Genomic DNA, 14,170 nt, shown 5'->3' on the forward strand with positions numbered 1-14,170 from the left:
CATGGCACTCAGTAACATCCTGAGTACCATGTTTAGCGAAGCAACTCTGTGTTCACTTCACACTCCCTGCGAGATGTGAAGATGGCATATGAGATCTGCTGCTCGCTAGGGCCATACGTGTCTGCAGACACAATCTTGGGGGCAAGAAGTACCATCCATCCTATCCTGTAGAAAATGGTTAGGAAGAGCTCTTAATTTAGTTGTTGAGTCGCCGACAACGGCGACTTCTTAACTCTTAAGCCTTAGTTAACACACCTTAACTTTGGCTAGGTTGGTCAGGTGGTGATATATATATTTATATATATATATTTATTTTACTTCTTAGCCCTCATGGTATGGTCAATATGGTCTAGTCACATTGTGGTCACGCCCCCCCGTTGACAGATCAATCTGCATGGCACCAGCTTTAATAGGTCTCTACCTCGCTGGCAACTCTAGTAAAGCAGAAGCAGACTTGGGTGACAGTAATCACAAAGTCGGCTATGCTAACAGGTGGAACCAAGATGTAAATCATCTGCATGCATTTGTTTCCCAAAATCCTTCTATTCTGTCCCTTCCCACCTCCAACGGTGGGATTCAGCTATATATATATATCTGACAGGTAAGTTTCATGAACAAAATGATATGTTATGATACAATAAAGTTTGTTCATACTTACCTGGCAGATATATATAATCAAGTACCCACCCACCTCCCCTCAGGGGACAGTGGAAATAAAAATTATGAATAGAAAATGGGAATGGTTCCTGATACCCGCGCCTCCCAGCGGGCGGGAATGGGTACTAACCACCTGGCCGACCACTGCGTGCGTCGGAAGTTTTTTAAATTCGGTCGGACTTCAGAAAATACAGCTATATATATATCTGCCAGGTAAGTATGAACAAACTTTATTGTATCATAACAATATCATGTTATATGAAGTAAAATTGCCTAAAGTTTATTTTTTCTGTGTACTAATTACAAACTGTTTGGTAAAAATGGTGCCGGCTGGCTGCAGGATGGAGGGAGGAGAGACAGGAATCCTTTGAACAATCCAAATTGGTTGCAGTATGCAAAGGTTGATAAAATCAATTTTATTCACATATTAGGTACAAAGACAATCAAAGGAAGAGAGTGAGTGAGTTTACATTAATTATGTCACAATACATAACCTACATTAATTATGTCACAATACATAACCTTACAGTGGACAAAGGGCAGACTTTTAAAACAAACTTGAGGATTTTGCAAACAAATAAGTAATAAGTCAAGAATGCAAGAAAAGGAAAGAGAGATAAAATAACTTTTCACGAGGAAGCCGTTTCAACAACAATCGAAGGCATGCAGAAGCTGAAAGCAGCGCAGTTTGTTTATCACAGAGTTGAGTTACTTTTACAGTAGTAAAATATCATAACAAGCATTTGTCACTAGATTGGTATTTTACCGTAACAAAAATAAAAGTGACTTGGGAAAATCTAGTGTAAGTGAAAGAAATGGGCGAATAATCATCCCAGATCAGCTAAGTCAGCGGGAAGCAGAGCTGTTCCTCTCTCTCTCTCTCTCTCTCTATTCTCTCTCTTCTCTCTCTCTCGTCTCTCTCTCTGCTCTCTCTCTCTCTCTCTCTCTCTCTCTCTCTCTCTCTCTCTCTCTCTCTCTCTCTGTGCACTGAAAACTGACTCAAATTTTATCATTGTTAAATTTATTTTACTTTTTATGTGAATTGGTACTGCTTTTACGTACATATTAAAGACAAGACGAATGATTTTGTTAATCATTTGTGCTAAATTCTATTGTGAAAAGCTTTGTTCTTTCATTAACTAGACAGTCTCACTCAGCGCACCGAACAGTGCCTCAATTACGATTTCTTTTTCTTTTTCCTGTATTGCATTTGTTTTTCATATTTTATTTTTATTTTTCATATTTTATTTTTATTTTTCCTGTATTGCATTTGTTTGTTTTCATATTTGTTCATGAAACTTACCTGTCAGATATCATTATATAGCTGTATTCTCCGACGTCCGACAGAATTTCAAAACTCCCGGCACACGCAGTGGGCGGCCAGGTGGTTAGTACCCATTCCCGCCGCTGGAGGCGGATATCAGGAATCATTCCCATTTTCTATTCAGATTTTTCTCTGTCGCCGGTCGGGTAAACAACTGTTTACAGACCTCCGCCTAGGATTTTGAAACTTCTTGTGCTAACTTGAGTATTCTGATTGACTTTTGGTTTTGATTTGGCTTGTTGGCTGGCATACGTGATAGTGGATTTGATTTGAATTTGGCTTTGACTTTTCTTTGATTACGATGTCTGGATCTAGCGCTGCTAGCTTCAGGGTGTGTAAGGTGCATGAATGTAAGGTGAGGTTGCCGAAAGCTTCGGTAGACCCTCATTCAGTGTGCTCGAATGTCGTGGTCATGTATGGATGTGGAATGATAGATGCATCGAGTGTGAGCAATTGACTGAAATTGAATGGAAGGCATATGATTCTTACGTGAAAAAGCTTGAGCGTGATAGAATCAGGAGGTCTTCCTCTAGGAGCGCTTCTGTGAGTAGAAGTCAAGGTAGAATTGTATCTCCATTAAATCCTCCTGTAGATGTAATTCAACCAGATCCTGTTGTATTGCCTCCGAACAATCAGGAAGTGTCTGCAGAAGGAAGCGTATTAGTTACGATCATGGAGTCGATTCGTGCCTTAGAATCTAAAGTGATTGCTCTACAGTCAAATGTGAATTGTGATAAAAGTGTTAGTGCATCTAGTGTAGTGGAAGGGGTGTCAGATCGGTCCCATAATGCCTCTAGGCCTAGGCCCCTGCCGGACTCCCAGGCCTTAGGGAGAGGGCAAGCCGAAAGCCGAAGGAGGGTTACGGGATCTGATGACCGGTTCTGCGGTCCCTTCGGCAGAAACTGAGGACGAATCTCAGGCTGCCGGTGTTCGTGCACGGGCACGAATACTAAAGAGTGCTTCTCTTCTTCCGAGACTTCCTCTCCTGCCGAGGTTGAGGTTTGGGACGCTCGGAAGACCTCTCAACCCGGGGAGAGCGGCAGGGGCGCAAGTTGTCGCACAAGCGGCCGTCGCTCTTGTCGCCCTCTTAAGAGAGGTTTCAGAGAAGAGGATGCTTCACGTCCTCTGATCGTTATGTAGATTCGTCACCTGAAGATTTTGAAGCTTTTCCGCCACAGAAAAGGAACAAGGCTTCATCAGGGGAGGACTCTTTCGAGCGTCCAAGTCGCTCTAAGCTTGTTCCTGAGTTGAAGGAAAGGGCATCCCCTCGCCATCTTCCTCGCACAGGATGAGTGCCATTCTCATGATCGAAACCTTTCCCCCTTCAAGGAAAATGCTTTGGGAAATGCAGAGACAGTTAGCCTCCTTTTTTGAGAGAAAGGAGGCAGAAACTAGTAAAATAGAAGGAAGGATAGGTGGCTGCCTATTAAGAGAACTAGGCAGTCCCCCTGCTCCTACTCCGCTTTTTTCGGCCTTTGAGTCTACTTCTAGTAGCCGATGCATTAGAGAACGTGATTATGTTCCTCATGAAAGGGCGTCTAGGAGAGACGAATTTGACAGAGAAGTGAGTTGTCGCACAAGCGGCCAGCGTCTTTGTCAAAAGGCCGAGAACGCTCAAGAATCAAGATCGGAACGTCAAGCTTTGCATGTTGATGATCACGCTCGGCGTCTTGAACAACGAAGCGCTTACCAGACTCGAGAAGACGCTTTTCAAGACGTGCGGATCGCTCGCCAAGACGCTCCAACTGACGCTGTTCAGGACGCACGGCGTCCTACACATCAGGACGTTCAGCAAGACGCTCAAGCGGACGCTGTACAGGACGCACGGCGTCCTTCACATCATGACGCTCTTCAGGACGCACGGCGTTCTTCATATCAGGACGTTCTGCAGGACGTTTCTCAGAACGCACGGCACCTTGCATATCGGGACGCTTTCAAGGATGTTTCTCAGGTTAAAGTGTCGAAGTCATCGCGATCTTTGAAAGGCGCTGATGACCAAGAGAAGGATTCGTCTAGTGATCGCTGCCCTACTGATGATGACGAACCAAATGCGTCAGCGTCTTCAAACTATAAGACGTTGACGGATTTACTTAAGAAATTATTCCCAGATAATTTTCAAGCGCCAAGTCCTTGCTCTCCACCTTCACAATTTGCTTCATCGAAGGCCAGGAAGGCCCCTGGCTTCGTTAAGATGGCCACTTCGCTCTCCGCGAAGAGAGCGTTTAAGAGAGTCCAGGATTGATGGATTCAAGGAAGGTTAAAGGGAAGACTTCGTTTGCACTTCCTCCATCTAGACTGAAAGGGAGAGCCGGGATCTGGTACGAGACAGGAGAAGAAGCAGGATTGAAGGCACCGTCCTCTTCTCAAGGAGATTTCGCCAATTTGGTGGACGCTCCAAGGAGATCTTATTTGTCATCGGCTAAGGTTTCCTGGACAATGACGGAGACGGATCATCACCTCAAGGGGTTATATAAGACGCTAGAGGTGTTTAACTTTTTAGATTGGTGCCTCGGGGCGCTGGATGTACAATCGAGGAGTCAGACTCAATTTCGCTAGAAGAGCTTTCGAGTGTACTAGCTTGTATGGATAGAGCAGTGAGGGATGGCTCTGATGAGTTAGCATCTCATTTTGCTACAGGTCTGCTTAAAAAGAGAGCTCTCTATTGTAGCTTTACGGCGAAAGCAGTTTCTCCCGCTCAGAAGGCGGAGTTATTATTCGCCCCCTTCTCTACGCATTTGTTTCCGCAGTCCATGATTAAGGATCTGTCGGTAAATTTGCAAGAAAAAGCAACAAGGGACCTCTTGATCAATCTTCAAGACGACCTACTCCTCAGGCTTCTACTTCAACAGCTCCAGCACCCAAGAAGAAATTTAAGTTTCCCTTTCGTGGAGCACCTTCCTCTAGAGGTTCCTCGAGAGGAAGGGGGTCCTTCAGAGGTAAGATCTCTTCTACCAAGAAGGGAAAAGATTGACATTTCTGCCCTTCAGGCACCTGTAGGTGCGAGACTCACCTTATTTGTCAGGCATGGAGGACGATAGGGGCGGACACCTGGACCCTAGATGTGATCGAGAGAGGATACAAGATCCCTTTCCTCTCTACGCCTCCTTTGAGCACGAAGCCGATAGACCTGTCGCCCTCATACCAGTCGGAGAAGCAACAGATCCTTACTCGACCTTCTAGATCAAATGTTGGAAAAGAAGGCAGTAGAGGAAGTTCTGATGCTGGATTCCCCAGGCTTCTACAACAGGTTATTCCTGGTTCCGAAGCAGTCTGGGGGATGGAGACCTGTCCTAGACGTCAGCAGACTGAACGTTTTTGTAAAGAAAGAAAAATTCAGGATGGAAACTTCTCAGTCTGTGCTAGGAGCCTTGAGACCAGGGGATTGGATGGTGTCATTGGACCTTCAAGACGCTTATTTCCACGTCCCGATCCATCCCCAATCAAGGAAGTTCCTGAGGTTCGTCTTAAAAGGACAGGTCTTCCAGTTCAGGGCTCTGTGCTTCGGTCTGAGTACGGCGCCGATGGTTTTTACTTTCCTCATGCGGAATGTGGCGAAATGGCTTCACCTATCGAAAATAAGAGTCTCGCTCTACCTGGACGACTGGCTAATCAAGTCGCCTTCGAAGTCAAGGTGCCTGGAGGACCTTCAGACGACATTACAGCTGACAAAGGCCCTGGGCCTTATAGTAAATTACGAAAAGTCCCATCTGATCCCCACGCAGTCCATCGTGTATCTGGGGATTCAGATGGATTCAGCGGCTTTTCAAGCTTTTCCATCAAAGGAACGTCAGCAGAGATGCTTAGAGAAAGTGTTAGCCTTCTTAGGGAAAGAAACATGCTCGGCGAAGGAATGGATGAGTCTGCTGGGAACCATTTCTTCGCTGGAGAAGTTTGGTTTCCCTGGGCGAGGTGAACCTCAGGCCACTCCAGTTTTTTATGGCAGAAAACTGGGAAAGACAAGAATCTAGACTCGACTTTGATATATCAAAAAAACGGTCAAGGATCATCTGAAGTGGTGGCAAGATCCGACCAAACTCTCGGAAGGGATGTCCCTCAAGCTTTTGAGCCCCGACCTAGTGTTGTTCTCAGACGCCTCCATGGTGGGCTGGGGAGCAACACTAGGAAAGGAGGAAGTGTCAGGCCTCTGGAGAGGGGAACAGAGGTCCTGGCACATAAACTTAAAAGAATTGGAGGCTATTCGGTTGGCCCTTCAGTTCTTCGAAGAACGATTGGTGAGCCGAGTTGTCCAGATCAACTCGGACAACATTACGGCTCTCGCTTACATAAAAGCAGGGGGGGACACACTCTCGGTCACTGTTCGTGATAGCGAGAGACATCCTTCTATGGGCGAAGGCTCGAAACATAGTGATCCTGACAAGGTTCATTTCAGGAATTCAAAATGTGCGAGCGGATCTTTTAAGCCGTCGACATCAGATGCTTCCCACAGAATGGACCTAATCTAGAAGTCTCAGCGCTATGGAAGTTGTGGGGACGCCCGCTAAGTCGACCTCTTCGCAACCTCGAAAACGAAGAGGCTTCCGATTTATTGCTCTCCAGTACTCGACCCGGAAGCAATAGCGGTAGATGCCATCCTATGGGACTGGACGGGGATGGATGTGTACGCCTTTCCCCCGTTCAAACACTCTTAGGAGAGGTAACAAGGAAGTTTGCGGCGTCGGGGGGGGACCAAGGAGCGAGAATGACTCTGATCGCCCCCTTTTGGCCCTCAAGCGATTGGTTCATGGAGGTCATGTCTTCTTCGGTAGACTTCCGAGAACCCTGCCAGAGAGAGTCGATCTTCTCAAACAGCCCCACTTCGAGAGGTACCACGGAAACCTCTCAGCTCTGAGTCTGACTGCGTTCAGACTATCAAGAAGTTGGCCAGAGCGAGAGGTTTTTCAAGATCAGTGGCAGAGGCTATTGCCAATGCGAGAAGAGCTTCCTCTCGAGCAGTTTATCAGTCGAAGTGGACTGTCTTCAGGAGATGGTGTAGGAAGAGAGGTATTTCCTCCTCCACGACCTCTGTGAACCAAATCGCTGAGTTTCTCCTGCATTTGAGAAATGTGGACAAATTAGCAGTGCCCACGATAAAAGGATATAAGAGCATGCTGTCAGCTGTCTTCCGCCACAGAGGATTAGATCTGACAAATGATAAAGATCTTCACGATCTTTTGAGTCATGTTTGAGACAACCAAAGTACTACAACCAAAGGTTCCATCATGGAACCTTGATGTAGTTCTAAGATTCTTGATGTCGGCTCCCTTTGAACCTATGCATGCTTGCCTCATTGAGAGGACACTATAGAAAGGCGATTTTTCTAACTGCTCTTGCTACGGCAAAGAGAGTTAGTGAAATTCAAGCAATTAGTAAAGATGTGGGTTTCAGAGGACACAGTGCAGTGTGCTCCTTGGATCCTAACTTCTTAGCGAAGAATGAGAACCCATCTAACCCCTGGCCAAAAACCTTTGAAATCAAGGGGTTAACAGAGTTCATCGGACAAGAGCCAGAGAGAGTCCTGTGCCCTGTCAGGGCTCTCAAATTTTACATGCAAAAGACCAAAGATTGTCGGGTCCTTCGGAGAACTTATGGTGTTCTGTTAAGAGACCCGACTTTCCTATGTCGAAGAATGCACTGGCATTCTTTTTGCGAAACACCATCACGGAGGCCCATGCGTCCTGCTCGGATGGTGATATGAAGCTTTGAAAATAAAAGCCCATAAGTGAGAGCGGTTTGCGACTTCAATGGCAAATTTCGAAAGAATATGGCACTTAATGATATCATTAGCGCTACTTTTTGGCGAAGCAACTCTGTGTTTGCTTCACATTACCTGCGGGATGTGAAGACGGCATATGAGAACTGCGAGTCGCTTGGACCATACATATCCGCAGAAATGGTGTTGGGGGCAGGGAGCAGCACAAATACTACCCTATAGAAAAGGGGTAGGTGTGCTTTTTAATTTTGGTGTTGGTTTATGGTTGAAGGGTTGGTTGCTTGAGGCGCCTTCCCTTTCTTTAGCCTAGAAGTTATGGGACTAACTTCGATAGGTTAGGTCAGGTGGTGGTTTTTTAGCTTCGTTGCCCTCACAGTATGGTCAATATGGTCTAGTCACATTGTGGTCACGCCCCCCGTTTGACAGATCATCTAGAGCGCACCAACTACACAGGTCACTACCTTGTTGGCAACTCTAGTAAAGCAAAAGCAGACTTCGATGACAGTAATCAAGAAGTCAGCTATGCTAACAGGTAAGGAATCAAGATGTCAATCATCTGCACTTGAGGTGTTTCCTAAATCCTTCTATTCTGTCCCTTCCCACCTCCAATGGTGGGATTCAGCTATATATATCTCTGACAGGTAAGTTTCATGAACAAAATGTTATTGTTATGATACAATAAAGTTTGTTCATACTTACCTGGCAGATATATATAATTAAGTACCCACCCACCTCCCTCAGGGGACCGTGGTATGAAAAATCTGAATAGAAAATGGAATGATTCCTGATATCCGCCTCCCAGCGGCGGGAATGGGTACTAACCACCTGGCCGCCCACTGCGTGTGCCGGGAGTTTTTTGAAATTCTGTCGGACGTCGGAGAATACAGCTATATATATATCTGCCAGGTAAGTATGAACAAACTTTATTGTATCATAACAATAACATTTTTATTTTTATTTTTCATGTATTGCATTTCGTTTTTCTTATTTTATCAATTGTTAAATTCATCGGGATATCCCATTTTATGTGAATTGTTATTGCTTTTACATACATACAGTAATTTTTAAACTCACTCTTCTCATGCTCTCCTCAACATATCAATGCTCCCTTGTTCAGTCTCAAGTCGGCTGGGCATGATGTCACCGTGGTTACGTACGATTTTATACATCTTTTATGCTAAATGTTATATTGAAAGCTATATTTTATATTATATGCTTTAATCTTTTATTTATTTTGTCGAATATTGTTTTTGGTCAAACTATGTATTGTAAATGAAAAAAAACAAAGTTTAACTTGTAAGACGCAGTTGGCTGTCGAATACTAGTATAAACTAGATATTCAAACAGTTCAAAATACGAGCATTTGTTCGACAAACTATACAAAAAAAATTTTTGTTCGAAAAACGGAAAGTTTGACATAAACGTTCGACAAGGGAGGTACCACTGTATGTATATCTATACAAGCAGTCGGCTTACAACATTCCGAGGTTACAATGCTTTTTTTTATTATATTTATCAGACATTATTTCCAGGGTTACGACGCCTACAACGCTGATCTGGCAGAAGAAATATGACTCCAAAAATGCAAAATCAATATTTTGAAGGTTTCTTTGTTGAAAAATGCAATAAGAATGCAGTTAACATAGTTTTTAATGCACCCAAAGCATTAAAAGTAAGGTTTTCTTAAGATTTTTGACGATGTTCTGGCTTACGGCGATTTTCGGCTTACAACGCGTCTCAAGAATGGAACCCCCGTCATAACCTGGGGACTGCCTCTTATTATTTTCTAGAGTATCCAAAAAGAGTGAAGGAATAAAAAATATGATCTTTATATACATAAAGTCAATCCCTGGGATTCGCAGGGACAGAGCAACACCCCCCTGGAATATCGTATATTTTCGTCTGTGGGAGACGACCTTTTAAATAAGGACACGTCAAAAATTAAGGCAAATTTTCATGAATTTATCTCTTATCTATAGTATAAGACAACTTCTTAATTACAAAACGTGTGTGTAGGCTAACTTTTGGTCGCTGTATATAGTATGTGAAGTACTCACGTATCAAGCGACTGGAAGGTCTAATCTTAAAGCTAATTTTAACAGAATTGCAAAATACACGAGGTATAAAATTAGAGTATGTACATAATATTCACATAAGAAACTTGCATCTTTTCCATGGATCTTTTGAAAAGTTATGTACGGTATTCTCATATTACTATGTATTGTATCATAAAATACAATCATGCACCATTTGCACTGTTTAGTTTTTCATGAATGTGGACTGATACCATTTGGGAAATTTTGTTTAGGCATCAATTTCCTTTTAAAGCTAACCAAGGGGGAAAGGTTCATCCCATCGGCTATATATGTTAAAACAACAGTGAAATGTGTCTTTTCATGTCCAGTAGGGAAAGGTTCGTCCCATCTGCTATACATGTCAAAACAATTGTAAAATTTTGTTCTTTCTTGCCCAGTAGTTTTTCTCTCCAATTTTGAGTTTGATGGCTTATCAAAGTTGGGGGCGAGTTTCATCCATGTTGCTGATGCATGATAATTTAAAGTCATTAGCAGTTTGGACACTTGTTTTCTCAGCTTCAGCTACAATTAGCTGCTTAAATTTAGCAGGGTAATTCTTTTAACATAAAGACAGTAATTATATACTACCGCATGACAGTTGAAATGTAAGCAATACAACTGTTATCCGATTAGGTTGTTTATAGCAAAACAGATGTTTCTTGTTCGGTTGTTTATGGCTGTACGCAGTGAGTACGTATAGTGTTACTAACAATACTTTTATCATTCTCTTTTACTTTTTTAAACTTACTAAACTAGGAGATGGGATAAAAAGGAGAGGAAAAGTTTAGTCTAGACTAATGTATGATAATGTACACAGTTATCGTTCGTATGATTGAATCGTTTTTAAACACTTGAATGTAATCCAAAATTGTGTTACCACTTAAATGATAACAAATTTTTAATGAAAAATTACTATTATCCTAAATTACTATTATCCTAAATTACTATTATCCTAAATTACACTACCGTTAAAATTCTGAAAAGGTACCGAAAGATAAAGGTTACCGTGAGTGCAACCTGCAACCATAACTGTTTACATTTTCTCAGCTGGGCTTTCATGGATAAAAGTTGATTTCGTTCGTATGGAAATATTTCTCAAATATGCCAATAGTTTATAAGGTAAAAACTGGTTTTATTGTTATCAGTTTATATCGTAATACAAATATTTTATCGTAGGGTTTATTACACCAAAGCCGAGGCTACCCTGCCTCTAAACATCACTTAAGATTCAAGGTTTGATTTTTAGAATGGTAGTATAAGACACACTCAATTTTTAGGGGTTTAATTTTAAGATTTAATGTTCTCTCAAACGTAGAAAGTTTACAGAACAAGCAGTCCATGGTTTACGATGGGGGTCTTTCTTGAGACACGTCGAAAATCATAAAAAAAACCTAGGAAAAACCTAACCTTTAAACCCCTTCGCCACTGGCCTGCTACATTGCTGCTAATGCTTGCATACCGCATGAGACCCCCTGTCGACACCGCGAGTATCAATCATTACTTGCTCCACTAAATTTTATGTTATTCATATTTTTCCTTCATATTCTTATGTGAAAACATTGTGTGTATGGATATCAATGAATATTTTTTACCCCATTGTCAAAAAATTACAAAAAATATAGTAAGAATATCGGAAAAAATAGGAATATTTAGTAGAAAAAGTAATTGCAGAAGTAGGAACTGTTATAAAGTAGTAGAAATAGCAGTAAAGTAATAGAAATAAAGTAGCAGAAAAAGTAGTAAAGTAGTAGTAAAATAGTAGTAGTGGTAATAGCAGTACTAGTTTTCTTACTGAAACAGTTATTCCTAGGTTTCATACAGAAACAGCATATACATCAATGAATGTTTAGGCAGCTGGTAATAATAATAATAATAATAAAACAGTAATAATAGTAATAATAATAATAATAATAATAATAAAAAAGCAACAGCATCTCGTGACCAATACGTATATACATATGGGGCAGTTTATTCACCCCCATTATCATCAGCAAGCTATAAAAAAAACATCTCATCACAAGTAACAGGCCTCCATAGAAGTCCTTTCACCTTACGCTTTCCTGTTGAATGAAAGTACTACTCTGCCCGAGCATTCATCCATTCACACAATTTGTCAATTACATCACCACAAAAAAGGAAAAAAAATGCATCACGTAAGCAGATGAAATCTGGTGTATAAGCAGGAATCCCATTGCCACCCTCCGTGAATCAGGGGGGGGTGGGTCTGGGCGCAAGTCACAAGATGGATCAGTTATGAACTGCCAGCCTTCATCGACAAGAGGTTCAATGTCTTCCAAACACTCGTTGTCACTGTCAACCTCTAAAAAATTATCACTATAATCATCATCTGATAGATTTGGCAGGTACTCAGACCCTGACTCTGAAACACTATCATCTGACATGATACTGAAAAAAAAAAAACATAAAATAACTGCAATCAAAAGGGGAAAAAGATTTGGAATTCAAATCTACATGGTTTACGGACAAAATTGTATTCATCCTTCTCAGATAATAGCCTGAGGCGCACTGGTATATGTTGGCCAGTACCCCTCCTAATATCCCATATGAAAATGACGTCACGACGTCCATCGGACGCTCATTGGTTAGAATGAATTGTGGGTGGAGCTTCAGCACCTCTCTCGTACACAATACTGTGTCTGGAAACCATCCAAGCTAAAGAAAACGCTTTGCTTTTCGAGGAGGGATGAAAGACGTACACGCGTACGTCCCGGTCTTTTATTACTGTACCGTAAAAGACGTACATGTGTACGTCCAGTGCTGAAGGGGTTAATTTGTTGGGTGTATTAAAAACTATGTAAACTGTATTTTATTGCATTTTTCATAAAAATAAATTTTGATTATTTTGCCTTTTTGGAGATACAGTCAACTCTCGTTATATGCACCTAATTAGTTTCCGAAAATGGTCATGGATATCAAAATTGCGGTTATGAAACACGTATTTCCCGTAAGAATTAATGGTAATCCAGTGTAATATAGACCTAATGCCAAAGTTTTATTTATACACTTACCTAAATGCACTGTACTGAACTTGAAATAAATATGTACCGGTATTCTCCTATCTCCTACTTATGATGGGGTTAGATTCCAAAAAACCCATCTTTTGTTGAAAAAATTGTATTTCGAATATAGCCTAGCATACACTAGGGTAATTAGTACCATCTTCACATATATACCTAGCCTACACTACACAATATAGTTAGTCTATGCATATATGGTATAGTAAAAATTGATATCGGTTAATTCTCGCAGTTCAATGTATATTGACTAATGATAATTCAGTATAAAGAGAAATTGAATAAATTTAAAAAGTTGGCCTTGCTTACACTTGATAATCAAATGCATATACAGTAGCCTAGCCTACAATCAAATGCAATACAGTAGCTTAGCATACTGTATACTCAATTGTTATTGGCTAATTTTGTAGGTTTAATGCATTCTGATGTATGATAATTCAGTACAGAAAGAAAGTGAATACGAAACGAGAATCAGATCGTATAATAATTCAGTAAAAAAAGAAATTGAATAAGAAACGTGAATAAGAAACGAGAATCAGATTCGTTCTGACTTCGGCATAATTGAACGGTGTCAGGCTTGCTGATAGCTACGTATAATTATAAGATGCAAACGTATTAAATATGCATCTTTTCCATGAAGTTTTTTAAAGTTATACATTACTTCGCTCTATTCAGTAATATTGTAAGTATCCTCATATTGTATTATCAAATGTTAACATAGCGGGCAATGTTTTGTTTTGGAAATTGGCTAGTTAGTGAATAAGAGTTTATTTTGCCATATTCAACTCTATTCTCAGCGAATGTTCTTGCTCCTAGTTAGCATAAATGAATATCTAGATACTTTACTTATATGGAACAAAGTCATTTTTCGTTATGCAACGTGTTTTTAAGCCGAAATTTGACCAATACGTCTCATTGTGAACTAATGATTTTTTCGTTAAAAATCCACCAATTCCGTTCGTTATTTTCACTCTTTTTCATTGTGAAACGAGCTTTATGTTATTTATCTTTAATCGATGTGTAAACAACAGTGAAATGTGCTCTTTGAATCATGCCCAGTAGTTTTGATTAAAATAATTTTCTCTTATGTACGGCTGTGATTGAATTCATATCAAAGTTTGGGAGTTTTATCCAATCCTGATTATTATTTTATCAGCTTCAGCTACAACTTGCAGTTTGAATTTAACAGTATCTTGCTTTGATGATCTCACAGCAAGCAAAGTCATTACATGAAATTGCATTAGTCCTATTCGACATAACATTTTATAAAAACAATTACGGTGATTGTTTACTATCATATGATGGTTGAAATACAAGCAAAACGGATGTTGTGATCGGATTCGGTTGTACTTGGCAAAAAAAATTGTTT

General features: G+C 41.0%; 1 protein-coding gene across 1 annotated transcript in view; it reads left to right on the forward strand.

The window, feature by feature from the left end:
- The first annotated feature begins 3,269 nt into the window (after window positions 1-3,269).
- LOC135203446 (vesicle-associated membrane protein-associated protein B-like) overlaps window positions 3,270-14,170 on the forward strand; it is a 32,431-nt gene continuing 21,530 nt past the window's right edge. The window contains exon 1 of the mRNA XM_064233172.1: window positions 3,270-3,545. Coding sequence (XP_064089242.1) covers window positions 3,270-3,545 — 276 coding nt within the window. The remainder of the gene's footprint in view (window positions 3,546-14,170) is intronic.

The sequence above is a fragment of the Macrobrachium nipponense genome, chromosome 36 (genome assembly GCF_015104395.2).
Source record: "Macrobrachium nipponense isolate FS-2020 chromosome 36, ASM1510439v2, whole genome shotgun sequence".
NCBI lineage: Eukaryota > Metazoa > Arthropoda > Malacostraca > Decapoda > Palaemonidae > Macrobrachium > Macrobrachium nipponense.